The sequence below is a fragment of the Polypterus senegalus genome, chromosome 1, assembly GCF_016835505.1.
Source record: "Polypterus senegalus isolate Bchr_013 chromosome 1, ASM1683550v1, whole genome shotgun sequence".
Taxonomy (NCBI): Eukaryota; Metazoa; Chordata; class Cladistia; order Polypteriformes; family Polypteridae; genus Polypterus; species Polypterus senegalus.
Window position 1 is genome coordinate 48,649,716 of NC_053154.1, and position 14,425 is coordinate 48,664,140.

The 14,425-nt window shown below is 38.4% G+C and overlaps 1 protein-coding gene across 9 annotated transcripts in view; it reads left to right on the plus strand.

Annotated features, from left to right (window-relative positions):
• ano1a (anoctamin 1, calcium activated chloride channel a) overlaps window positions 1-14,425 on the plus strand; it is a 264,303-nt gene that overhangs the window by 194,594 nt on the left and 55,284 nt on the right. For all 9 annotated transcript variants that reach the window (XM_039748821.1, XM_039748789.1, XM_039748779.1 and 6 more), the window contains 2 exons: window positions 7,686-7,760; window positions 11,251-11,452. In XM_039748821.1, the coding sequence (XP_039604755.1) occupies window positions 7,686-7,760; window positions 11,251-11,452 (277 nt within the window). The remainder of the gene's footprint in view (window positions 1-7,685; window positions 7,761-11,250; window positions 11,453-14,425) is intronic.

Sequence of the window (14,425 nt, forward strand, 5' to 3'; positions counted from 1 at the left end):
ATGAGTTCATCAAGAACACAGGGACACAGTTGGAAACTTGTTGAGGGTAAATTTTGCCCAAGCATTAGGAAGTTTTTCTTTACACAAAGAACGATAGACACTTGGAATAAGCTACCAAGTAGTGTGGTAGACAGTAAGACGTTAGGGACTTTCAAAACTTGACGATGTTTTTTTGGAAGAAATAAGTGGAAAGGACTGGCGAGCTTTGTTGGCTGAATGGCCTGTTCTCGTCTAGAGTTGATCTAATGTTATAAATGTTTGAATGTGTAATGGTGTGATATTCTTGGCATGGCTGATGACGATGGGTATTATAGTTTCAGACAGCTATGCTATGGTCCTTGTGTGTGTGTGTGTGTGTAAAATATGTTATGAAGTGACTTAATTTGTTACAAAGGATATTATTAAAATACTATAGAATATAGCATACAAGTAAAGTTAAAATTACACATGGTCCCAGGGCCTTGCATTTGAACCCCATTCCAGTCACTGTTTGTGTGTCGTGTTTCTGTGTAGGCATTGCTGGACCTTAATAATGGACTAGTATGCCCTGCGTAGCGTCTTGTACCTTACGATTCTAAGACAGACTCAGACCTTTCCTGGCTAGAAATGGATTACAGTAATCAGGTTTTTAAAATGGATGCAAGGATATTGTTCCACAAAGCGATACATAAATAACAAGAAGTGATTTGTAATGTTGTAGACCAATTCTTTCTTTTCAAAACTTCCAGTAAAAGCATCTGCTAGCATTAAACTGCTGCCTAGCAATCTTTCTTTGTTTGGTAGGAGAGCTGTCACAGTAAGCACAATCCAAAATATTTTTTGTTAATATTTCACAATTCTGGGGAAATTGGCTGGTCATTGACTTTCAAATCAATCAGATTAATTATACACATCAGTCTTTAATTTAAAAAAAGGAATATTTGTATACCAAACCCTTTGATTCTTTCAACTGGTTTTTAACAATGACTGATAATGTTTTTACCTAGAGTTGCTTTCTGAAGATTTGTGTTTTTTCTGTATATTGTGGATCTGATAGTTTTTAATATTTCTTCTTTATTCTGATGCATCCCATTGAACTGTTTGCAAAAGTCTTAATAAATTAACTGTTGTAATCCAAGATGCCCACGTATACCATTGTGACCTCCATTGAAAGCCCATATGACAACAAAGTGTCAGAAATAATGCTGTGCAATAACAAAAAACATACAACAATAGAATGAGCACGGAGAGTGAAATGAATACAATAAAATAATGCTTTGGTTGCCCAGTGGGTTTTCTTACTGGTTCCCCTTTATCGAACTTTGTGCGGCTGCTTATCCACTTACACGCATTAGCTAGTTTCAATTAAAACACTTTTCCTTATTCTGTTCAAAGTTTTCTAGTTGCTCACCTACTTTACCCCATCTTGCATCTCATGTTTGGCTTCCGTGTGCTCGAAGGCACTATCCGTTTTTAACCCACTCAGGCACTAATGGCTAGCATAAACCTGGAGTCACAAGCTGCTACTGAATTTGCTCTAGCCACAACACTGTGCCCCTGGCAACTCCTTACTTTGAAACATTCTCCAAATTTGTCTTATTATCTAATGAATTGTCTCTTGAGCCGCCTGTTATCCTATATTTAAAGCCTAATAGTAGTATTATCTATGTCTTAAGACTATCTGCTGCCATCTAGCAGTAAAACTTATGTGCTACCAGTCCTGAATTGTTCTGCTCTCATAGTGATGACTCTTGGAAATTACCTTTATGAGGCAAATACTATACAAACATATGCTACTGTCCCTGGTGGCATCCACTTGCCAGAGTTGTCATCTGAATGTGTTCGCCAGTCATCCGTGCAGGTGGTTCTTTGGTCTCTGTAATTCCCTTTATTGTCTCCTGATAATTTGGTTCCCTTTCTGCCTCTGAGAGCCTGTTGTCAGGTAAGCAGGCAGACACCTTTAACAGAAAAATAATCCTTAATTTATATAGCACATTTCTTAATTGTTTCAAAGCAAAATACATTGTTCCACTTGCTAAACCAGTGTTTTCAGAATTAATGGGGAGGCTCCTCCACTTAAAGAAGCACCTCCTCCCCAATCCAGAGATGGAACTTGACCCTTTTTCTGGCTGTGAACCATGATCTCACACAGCAAGGTGCTGATCCTCATCCCACTTCGTACTCGGCTGCAAACCACCTTAGTATGTTCCTGATGTCACAGCCCAATGAAGCCAATGGGACTACATCATCCACAAAAAACAGAGATGCATTCCCAAGGCTTCCGTGAATCGCCACCTTTTCATAGTGGAGGAGTTTGTGCTTCCCAGTGATGATCTATATTGACCAGGGCAATTGCTCCTGGAAGGGTCACCCAAGTTAAATTGGTCCTAAGTGAGGGATCAGACAAAGTGAGGTTCATTTACCCCTTTTAAAAAATCAAAGATCCAGTAACCTTTCCTGGTAAAGAGAAACTGGAGCCCTGCTCTGAGCTCATCAGCAAGAGCCTGGTGGTCAGGCACAGCCCAAAGGAGCAACTTGGGTTCATGTTCCAGTGGGCCAACCATCTACTTGAGGTGGTGCACCAATCACTCACTACCGAAACTGACTCTAGTCACAAACCAGGTCAGCTTAAAATTGCTGAAATGCATTTCCATGTAACAGGATGTCTGGGCAAACCAAGAAATTATAATAATAATGCAATGTGAACGTATCCAAATTTACATTGCCGGATAAATACAAAAAGAGTTTTGAAAAATCTGAATAAAGTTTGATAAATGCTTGGCAGCCAGATTGAAGTGAGCGAGTGTAAGCTGCAATATAGTCCATGACTATGGACATCACGGTGAACATGCAAAGCAGGAGTATTAGTTTAGAAACCGTGTATTCAGGCTTAGATTAGACAAAGCCCCGTGTGTAGAACTGGAATATGAGAGAATAAGTGCCCCGCAAGTGTATGCTGAGACTTCTATAATGATGCTTTATTAATAATGAAAAACGATGCTGTCAGAAGATCTTGGGTAGAGAAAACCATGACCACAGGTATTCTAGGGTGTTAGGTCAAAAAGCAGTGAACACTAATAGTTAAGATGAATAAAGAATAATAGATAGATACTTTATTAATCCCCAAGGGGAAATTCAAGTCTTGTATGAAGAGCTTCAAAAGGCTGGTCCTGGACCATACGTCCTTTTGTGAAAAGAAACTTGGACCCACTGCAGTTTGCCTATAGGGCAAAGATTAGAGTAGAAAATGAAATTATTTATCTGCTACACAAGTCTTTTTCCCCATCTGGGAAAAAAAGCTGGCATCATTGTGAGGATTAAGTTTTTTTATTTCTCTAGTGCCTTCAGTACCATCCAGTAATCCCTGCTAAAGGCTAAGATCAGAGATATGCAGGTGAATGAGCCTATGGTGTCCTGGATAATGGACTAGATGTCCAGCAAACTGCAGTTTGTGAGGCTGAAGGTGTGCGCTTCTTAGATGTGAGCAACACTGGAGTACCACAAGGAACAGTCCAGTCTGTCTTTCTGCTAACCTTCTACACCTCGGACTATAAATATAACATCAGGTCATGTCACTTGCTGAAATTTCCCTAATAATTTTGCATTAATGGGGGTGTATTGATATGGTGGATGAGACAAAGGCGAGGAGTGAGATGGAGAGCATCATTTCTTGGTGCAAATAGAACTGTACATAAGTTAATGACTTTCACCATACAAAAAAGGTGCGTTCTAATATAAACCGGAATTTAGGAGCTGCACTTTATTTATTGAATACAATGAAATGACTTACACACTGTTTTTCTATGTGGTCTCCTGCCACTGCAGTCCACTTGTTCCAACACTCAGGAAGCTTCTTAATCCCAGAAGAGTAGAAGTCTTTTGACTGCATGTTGACCCATTCTTGCACAGCGTCAAAAACCTTCTCATTCGGCTTGAATTTCATCCCTCCTAAAAATTCCTTAAGTGGACCAAAGACATGATAGTCCCTCTCTGAATGACTTGTACCATTCATACACTGTAGACGGATAGAGACACTCATCCTCAAACTGATTTTTAAGTCGGGAATAAATCTGAGAGATGGAATGACTTCTTCATTTGTCAAAATTTTAACAATAATCTGCTGCACAACATTACTGTGTACCTCCTGCTCTATTATGTTGATTACAACTATCAGGTTGGGGGGAAAGAGCAGCGAACACTACTAAGGACGACTTCAAACATACATGTGTTTGTCCAATGAGTCATGTCTACCTTGCACTCTTTAAGAGCAGAGCATGAAAATTCCTGTTTCTAATTGAACACATCTCATACTTTGGCATCCACATCTGTGGCAGGTTGGACTGGTCTTGTAACACAGAAGAACTATAAAAGAAACAATTGGAGATTGTTCCTTTGATATGGGTACTGTCCTTTACATGTTCTGCAGCTCTGTCATTTTCTGTGCTGTAATGTGGTTGTGGAATCAAAAAACTGATAAAGAAGGAAGGCTCAGTTATGGGGACACATACTTGACCCCCAGGAGTTTGTAGCAGAGAATGGTATGAGGATAAAACGAATGGCCATTATGAACCGTTATGCACATCACCACACTGACACACTAGCGTTGAGTAATTTTAGCCAACAGATTTTGCTGCAGACGCGTGTCTAGAAGCACCACTGGGCCTCATCATACCTACCACAATATGCCTTACTGTGACTGCCTCTTATCTTTAACAGAGTCAGATGGGTTTTTTGTAATTCTTTTGTGTTTGAGGACGGTTTTGATGATTGTAACATTTCTTGAGCCACTATTTGCTAAATTTCTCCTTAGGACAAACGTTGTTGTTTTGATGTGCTGTGCCAGGTCGCACATTCCCAAATATTTGTGCATTTATATATTTTTAGTTTTATAATTTATAGCTTGTTTAACAGACGCATTTTCCAAAGTATCCATTGCTGTTGTTTTTATGTATACAGTGTATGCTAGAAATAAAACTAAAAGGCAAAATATTATGGCAGCTGGTTGAAGCTTTGTTGAGTCAGTACAGGAGGAGAGAAAATATCAGAAAATGTAATTTGTCCCAATTTATGCATAATAAAGATTATGTCTTCAAGTGACCCCTTTGCATCACTTGATTGAGAGTAGTTTAGATGGTTTTGGAAAGTTGCTTCTCCATCCTTTTTCCCAAGCTGCTGGATTATTATCAAGTGTCTGTTGAGAGCGAGTGTCAGACAGAAGCTTGTGTGAAGCAGAATGGAGACTTCTTGCAATGTCAGTGTCCATTCTGTAAAGACTCTCTGAATTTGAAAATTTAAGAAACCGTACCACAAAAGTTATGTATAAAAATTCCATCATTTTTAGTTTAGGTCAGAAACAACACTCTTATTTAAGAAATATGTTGAAACGAGAGATGGTAGCCATAGTCCTTCTCCAGGATTTTCTCTTGTCAAAACCCTGCTTTGTGCTGTTAATACACACAGCTTCTATGAGGCTCTGGTGTTGCTGTTGGTTCTAACTTTCCTACACATTATCAAATTAGTGTTAGGTACTCTTGAGGGAAACTTCATTTTTCTTTTTGACAGAAATTGTCCTTCTAAATTAATCCTCAGGTTTAGGGCTGAGCATCAGAAGAAAACCTCAATTTTGTTTCAGTTGTGATGTGTAGGGACAATGTGGCGACAGGTGAATGTTGGAGATCACATTTCTGCTCTCTTTACTTCTTGACAAACCCTGTTTTGAAACTTGATGCACTTTCATCCCACTTTATTATTATTATTTTGCGTTCTTTCCACCCCCACACCATTTCTTCTTATTTGTAGGTTTAGTGCACGATTTCCACCTTCGTTATTATTATTATTTTTTTTTATATATTTAAATATTTTATCCTTTATATTTCAGTAGGAAAATACATGGTGCTTGGATATGTGCATTTCATTTCATCTGCATGACGTTTTGGTTTTTTTTTTTCTTGTGTGTGTTGGTAGTTTAGTGCAGTGTGTAAATGAACATTTTTTGTTTTAATTCTGTTTGTGTTTTTTGGGTTGTTCTTGTGCTTTACTCCCACTTCTTTTTTTAAACTGCAAAATGAAATACTAAGTCTACATAAACAAAATCAAGAGTCTGGTTTGTTCTGATTATAAAATAGTATTTTTACAAGAAACAAATTAGCCATTTTCAATTTACAGATTATTTCATGTTTTTAAATTCAAAATATCTTACATTTTTAAATATACCTGTACGCATTTTAACTGTTTTTGTTGTATGTTCATAGATTATAATTGGTAATGTTTTGGAAGCCTACCAGATTTAATATATTATATGAAATTTGAAATTGGCCTGAATTAAATCAACTTCATTTTGGATGGAGGTGGCTGGTAAACAGTTACGAAGAAATAATGTTTCATTCCTTTACTCAAGGGAAGCACAAGTTGTGATAAACATATAAGCCAATGGTTGTTTGCTGCTCCCACTGTTCGAGCAGGGAGTCTGCTCGCTGTGTGTTGTCATTGCTGCTTCAAAGCACACACCTGCGGCCGCTGAAAACAATTACTAGAAAACAGCGCACACAGAAACTCCTGTCTTGTTGTGACTCTGTGAGTTGAAGCCATTTGTTGGTTGTGCCTCAGCTGCTGCCTTTCTCTTCTTTTCCTGCTTCACACATTAACGTTTCTGGGAATCCAACTTTTTTGTTGTCATGTTGTTATATATAAAACACGGTCCTGTCAAATTATCTTTCAACATTTGGGACTAAAAATACATGTAGATTGCACTCTTGACCAAGGAACCGGACTAGTTTTAATACCTCCTTTTATATTTATTTATTTATTTTTTATTTTGTGTGGTTTTTTTTTTGCCCCACCCTTTTTCTTTTGTGATTTCTTTTTTCTAGAATAATCTGCACAGACTTGTTTAAGTCACGGGTGTCGAACTCCGGGCCTAGAGGGCCACAGTGGCTGCAGGTTTTCATTCTAACCCTTTCCCTAATCAGTGTCCAGTTTTTACTGCTAATTAACTTGTTTTGTCCTTCATTTTAATAGCCCTGTTTGTAAGGATGCAGTGCTCTGAATTGATTCTTTTTTTCATTAAATGGCAGCCAAATAGAAATGAGATGTAAAACGAGCAAAAAGATAGATAGATACTTTACTAATCCCAAGGGGAATTTACATACTTCAGCCGCAGCATACTGATAAAAAACAATATTGAATTAAAGAGTGACAAAAATGCAGGTAAAAAAGATGACCAGGTAAACTGGGGCTTCAAACTCCAACCAGTTCTTTAATAAGAAGCCAATTCTTGCTGTTAATTAAAGCCGTTATTTAATTCCACAGCTTGTTGCTGCTCTCATTCTGCCATAGCAGACATTTCCAAAACTGTTGATTTTCTTTTTTTTACTAAGAACACCGTCAAGATGTTTTGGTGACCTGAGAGATCAACCTTACTGAGGCCCTCACCTTTCTTTATGTTCAGATAATGGGGTTGGCTGGTGATGTGGCAGCTTGTTTTGTGTCTCATTAAGGAAAAAGGAGGAGGTTAGGAGTCTGAGTCAAGTGAATTAAAACAAAGGCAAAAGAAGTTAATTAGCAGCACAAACTGGTCACTAATGAAGGAGATGGTTAGAATGAAAACCTGCAGCCAGTGCGGCCCTCCAGGACTGGAGTTCGACACCCTTGGTATTAAGTCATGGCTCCTAACATTATTTTCTCATTTTTTTTTTTTCCTTTTCCAGACAGAAAAAGAAAAGCTTACCTGGAGAGACAGACTACCAGCATATACAACCAATATCGTGATGATTCTGTTTATGGTAAATCTTTTTTGTGGCATTTACAAAACTAACACAGCAGCTCCGTTGATCAGTCTTTTTCAGCTATACAGTACATTACAGAATGCAGTAGAGTCTGAGAACATGACATTCAGATTTCCACTTTCTTATCACCGAATCGATTCTCCCGGGTGAGTTGGTGCTTCTGCAGCAACATGCAAAGAATGAACTCCCCAACGTCAGGAACCAGGTGTGGGTGCCTTTCCTCCTCCATATTAACACCTGTGGTCTGCTGTAGCTCATGTGCTTTGCCTGTGCAGCCAGACTTTACTTTTTGGCAATGCGTTTTTACGTAAATACTGTAGAACAGTGTGATTCACTGTCTTCTGCAGTTAGAAGTAAAATAAATTATCCTGCCATTGTCAGGGAGGGTGGATGAAAGGACATGATTTGTCATAGCGTCCTGACGCTCTCTTGGAATGCTTGAGGTCTACGATTTCGTAAGTCAGTAGCACACAAGAAATATCTGGAAGTTGAAGAAAAAATCATTTCTAACATTGTCATCTTCTTATTGAGTTCATTTTATGTAGTGCCCTTGTCATTTACTATTTCCAAATAATACACACATATAAATATAACTAAACACAAAATTAAAATAGTATTTAACAAAAACACTAACGCTACGCACAACTATCTACACTACATAAAAGTGTATGCTAAGCTTCTATTGATTTAATTTATTGTTTCATTAATTTTCTAAGCACTTTTATTCCAAAATAATGTAGAAGGAGGCAAGAGATTGTCTGTATAGCATCAGGCACAAATGGGAAACAGACTGGACAACCGTTCCACCCGTACTCACTTGTAGACGGTCACTAGTGGGACAGAAACTGTAAAATATACATGTTTTTCTGAAGTTTGCTAAGGAAATCTGACATAAAAAGGGCATTATAATAAACCAACTTATACTAAAAATGAAAATGTTAAAGTGTATGTATACAGAAGAGAATTTTTGTTTTAATCCAGTAGTGTTCACATACTTTGTACAAACCCTTCATGTGCATTGTTTGGAAGTGTTTGCCCCTTAATCATCAGACTTCCAGCACTTGCCACCTACAGACATTCTCAGATGACTCCTCTCTCATAGGCTCCGTTAATAATGGAGTTGGAGTACAGGAGGCTTGTGGGGGACTTTCGTCCTGTGGTACAGAGATAACCACCTTCAACTCAACATCCATCCATCATCCAACCCGCTATATCCTAACTACAGGGTCACAGGGGGTCTGCCGGAGCCAATCCCAGCCAACACAGGGCGCCAACCCACCGCAGGGCACACACACACCCACACACCAAGCACACAGTACCAGGAGGAAACCCACGCAGACACGGGGAGAACATGCAAACTCCATGCAGGGAGGACCTGGGAAGCAAACCTGGGTCTCCTAACTGAAAGGCAGCAGCGCTACCCACTGCGCCACCATGCCACCTTCAACTCAACATTAGCAAGACAAAAGATTTGTAGTGGACTTCCAGCATGCCATAGTGCCTTGGAGACCAGTAACTATTCAAGGGGAGAACATGGAAATGCTGTGGACAAGTACCTGGAGGGTCATATCCAATAGCCAGGATACTGGACTGGTCTGACAACACAGTTGCACTGTAAAAGAAGGGTCAGAGTAGAATATATTTTATGAGGAAGCCCTCATCTTTGATGAGTGCAGCAATCTGATGTGTAGTAGCCAATATATTGTTTACTGAGGTCTCTTGAGGAAGCAACGTGTGTTTAAGTGACACAAAATGTCTGAACAAACTTATCAGGAAAAACTGCTGCATCACAGGGCTAACCCTGAAAACAGCTGTGGAAAAGACAATGGTGGCAAAAGTGTGTGCCATCATGAGAAATCCCCTCCATCCCCACCAGGGGTACTCTCTTGGAGCACATTTAGCCACAGGCTCACTCCACCACTGTGTGCTAAGAAGCACCTCTTGGGATCTTTTCTGCTTGCTGGGGCTTCTTTACGACATCCCATAATAAATGCTTTACTCTTCCAAGCTTATTTTACGATTCCTGCACAATATACAGTACATCTATTGATTGATTGACTTTATTTGTCCTGTGAGTCTGTGCATTTGCTTTTTATGATTTTGCTGCTGTATGCATTTAATTTTCCCATTGGGATTAATAAAGATTATCTTTTCAAAATTTAATCTAATGTTGGCAAGCTTTCTAAAGTTGAAACCTAGAAAACATTATATATAAGACAAGAACTATTCTGCTTACCTTGGTACATGTACTGTAGGTTGGGTAGTTATGTCAAAGTAATGGAACCATTTATAAAAGACAAGATGAAGGTCCAAGTACAGCTGTGATAGCAAACCATCTGCCATTTTGGGTTTAGACAGGAAAAGTCAAGTTTCATTAGTCTCCTGGACTTTTTTAAGCATCAGAATCATTTAATTACGGTAGAGTATACAATATTATTTCTTAATGTTCTAAAAGCTTTGTTTAAGGTGTCCCATGAAAGGCTCAAACTGCAAGGGACTGGAATTTAAAGATTCAAATGGTACTCTTAAACAGCAATGGGTTGAGGTGCCAGATACTTTATTTTAACCCCTTAAATCGAACCCTGCAAAATCAATGCTGCTGCTGTTTTAAATTTATATAAATAACTTAAGTAAGTGTAATTATTAAGATGACAGATAGCCTTGTAGTTTAGCAAGTAGTCTGTAAAATCCCAACAAGTCAGCATGGAAAAAATCAAATGAGGTTTACTATAAATGAATGTAAAGTTTTACATAGCAGGGATAAATACTTTTGATATAATTACACAATGGAAGTAATAGTTGCCGGTAAAAAAATATACTTTGTGAGAAAAAACGTGCTGGTTTTCACATTAAAAGTAATTAAAAAGACTCGTGTTGAGTTATATAGTATAGTATAGGAATTCTTGATTGTGTGTTACACTTGTCATGCCGCATCTAGAATACGTAGTTTAAATGTAACAATGCCAACAGTTGTATTTCAAACAAGCACGTTGTATTTAGCCATTGGACCAGTATTCATTTTATAGCATTTCATGGCTACTTGAATGTCTATATAGGAAACCTTAGAATGCTTATTAGGTTTTCAGGTTGCATCTGGTATTTTACTGGGTCCCCACATTAAAAGATGTCTTCTGCTTATGTAGATCATTTGTCCTCTTCTAACCTTCCACTTACGTTTGTGCACACAGTGCAGTAAGTTCCTTTTATATGGCCGTGAAGTTAAGTGCAGCTTCCACAAGTGTTTTGACTATTAGCGATAGCAAGAACTAATGGGCGTTTGTCATCTGGCACACATGATGCATTTCAAATGTGTTGATGTTTTTATTGGAAGTGAAGATTTCCTGGAAACGAAGAATGAAATAAGGATTTTGTAATGTATCACTATCTACTGTATGCTGAAGTGAAAGGATTTTATCGTACCACCAGTCAATTTGAGTTTTAAACCTTGTTAGCGTTCCTCATAACTTTGTTTCATTTTCTTTTTCAGATTGGCCTTACTTTTGCAATTGTGTTTGGAGTAATACTCTACAGGATATCCACAGCCGCAGCACTTGCAATGAGCCCAAATCCTACCACCAGGTCTAATGTAAGGGTCACTGTCACAGCTACGGCAGTTATCATCAATCTGGTGGTCATCCTTATCCTAGATGAAGTCTACGGCTCAATTGCTAGATGGCTGACAATGATTGGTAATTAAATGTTGTCTTTTATCAGCATTGCATGGATTAATCCATTATCCGAATCTGAGCATATAATTTATATCTAAAGGAGCAGACTTTGAAATAGTGAAGGGTTCTGAATTTTAAATGATTTACTCGTGTCCCATTGAAGATCGGCCCTTTCTGTGTACTCGATTCAGCCAGCATAGCCTCTGGCGCTCATCTTTCTTGTAATGAAACAGACTGCTTCACAAAATGGATGGATTAAAGGTTATCGCATTTAAAGGTAGTACAGGTGTATTGTTAACGATTCATGGGCTTCTGCTGTGATTATTATTTGATTTTACTTCAAGAAGAATCTGTTTTGCTCTTATGGTAACTACACTCTGTTGTGATAAATGTTTCACGTTGACTATGTAAATTTTTGCAGTGTAAGATTCCACAGTATAAGAAAACAGGCGCAATTTGCATCACGGTAACGGGAACATGCCCACCCTACTTTATAAGAAAGAGAACATTTCCCAAAGCATTTGACATACAGTGATCCCCCGCTATATTGCGGTTCAGCTATCGCGTTCCTGCTATATCACAGATTTTTCTGTGGAACATATCTAATTTTATATGTACATTGTACACTACGGTAGACAAAGAGTATCGCATTACAGGTCCCAGATGATTTCTTACAAAGCCCGTTATTCGCTGAAAGAGGAGTCTCAACCAATCAGAGTGGGATTTTCATTCTCTTGGGCTCTAAATTGGCTGCTGCTAACGTGGTGCAATCTCGCAAGAACAGCGAGTTTGGGTTCCCGACTCATCTCAGTTCTCTGCGTATCGTGTACCTTGCTTGTGGTCCAATTGTGAGCAAACTTTTTATGAACTTTTCATTTTGTTTTAAGCCCTACGATGGCTCCCAAGCTTTTGGTAGTAGTGAGCCTAAGCACCAGAGGAAGACCTTGGCCATTCTGGAGAAGGTAAAACTCCTGGATATGCTTCGGGAAGGAAAGCGTTACGTGGACGTCGCTAGCCTTTACAAGTTTACATGTGTTTAAAGCATGTGGGAGGAGTATTTTAAGGCTTAAACTATAAAAAAAAGTGTATATTTATATGGTCTTCCAATATCATGGATGGCTCTCGAACGTAACTTCCGCAATAGGCGGGGGAATCACTGTAATATCGTATCAATGTTGCTAATTATTTATAATGTTTCCGGCATCTTTAAAGCATTTACTTGCCCAAATTACTTTTCAAAATGCATCTGTAACCAAAGCGATAAGTATTGAAGCCAATTAATTTAAAGCAAATGATTACAGGCAAAAGGTTAGAGTTCAGATCTCTAAATTTAGCACTGTCTAATACCGATGTGGTTGGATACATCTTTTAATAGCCAATTGCTTTCGTTTACTGCCAGAATCAGCTATGGCATGATAGTGCTGATTTGCCTGGTGATCTTATTTCTTCACCTGACAGGGTCATCAGACATTCCATGAAGAATTGATGACCCTTTTTATGAATATGATGCTGGGCAGAGCCAGGTGAGGATTAGAATCCTCTTCCAGGTCAGCCACTTCTGGGTTATGGAGGAGAAAGGAGGAAACAAAAACACATTATGCTGTCATCTAAGGTTACAGCCCTACTTGTGCTGCCTCTAGCTTGGTTTCCATGTTTGCAGCAGAATGATCAAAGTATAGATAATAGACACTTTTCATTCTGAATTCTGACAGGGAAATCCATTACCACCCCCCCAAAAAAGTCAAGAAATGTGTCTGTCACACGTTAACAGATTTGTGTTTTCTCCCCATGACTTTTGAAGTCCGTTACACCAATGTGTACAACTATACACATTTCTGTAATGTCGGCACATCAGTAACATATACCGTGTCACACCTAACATTCATCTACTGTCTTTGTATGACTGGTAAGCCCTAGTGAAGAAATGTTATAGTTGGATGAACAAGCTGTGTGCTTCCTCTTAGTTTCAGATATTTGTGGCCATTTAAGTTTTGAGTTTGCTATTGCCAATCAAACCAAAAATTTACTCATTTTGTTGGAATTTGTAATACTGGGGAGCAGCACATTATGCAGTTAGATGTTTTTTTGTGCTTTCTTCCCTTTTCACCTCTGTTGAAAAACTTAAGTTTCATCTGTTTCACTTTTAATCTGGCATTTACCACCTGTTTGTAATGTGCTTGTAGCTGCGTTTTCCCAAAATGTCTGGGGTTCTACAGCTTTAGCTTCCTTCATAGAACAATTCAGGCAATAGTGTGACACATGGTCAAATAAGTCCACAATCCAAGTACAGTATCTTCGTTTTAAAAGTTTTAATAATAGTCAAAGCAAACAGTTCACACAAAATGAAAGAAAAATTGATATTGCAAAGTTTAAGGCTTACTTATCTTATTTCATTTCTCTCAATATTTGGTCATACAGTCATACATTCAAATGTTCATATGCTCTTTAAAGGTTGTAGAAAGGTCAGGAGACCGTCAAAAAACTGTACGCTGATGTTCTGATGTTTGTAAGCTAATCTAACAGTCCAGGCTTCTAGAAGTGAGACTGTTTCCAACCTGGCTTAATTAACTCTCTGCTTTTACAATTATAGCTATAGAAACTTATATTACAGGGGGTGAAAGATTATAGCATAATCCTAAGTAACTATGAGAAAACGATATTCTGTTCAAGTTAGCAGACACTTATGTGGCTTTTACATTAACTTTAACTTTCTAAGATTGCCTCTTACAATGCTGGTTAAATAATAATGTGTTTCCAAGTCTCATCCACCCATTCTCTGACATTTGAAAGGCATAGAATATCCGTTAAACTTTCTTTACAGAGTGTAAGGCATGTGACTCATTTAATTCTGTAAAAATTTGATGAACCATGTATTGTTCCTCTTTTGTGCTCCAGCTCCAGCTGTCCTGCAACTCTGTCCTGGATAAATAGATTAGGAAGATGGATGGATGGATGGATTATAACAGTCATCAACGTACCAAACTTTTACAGTGC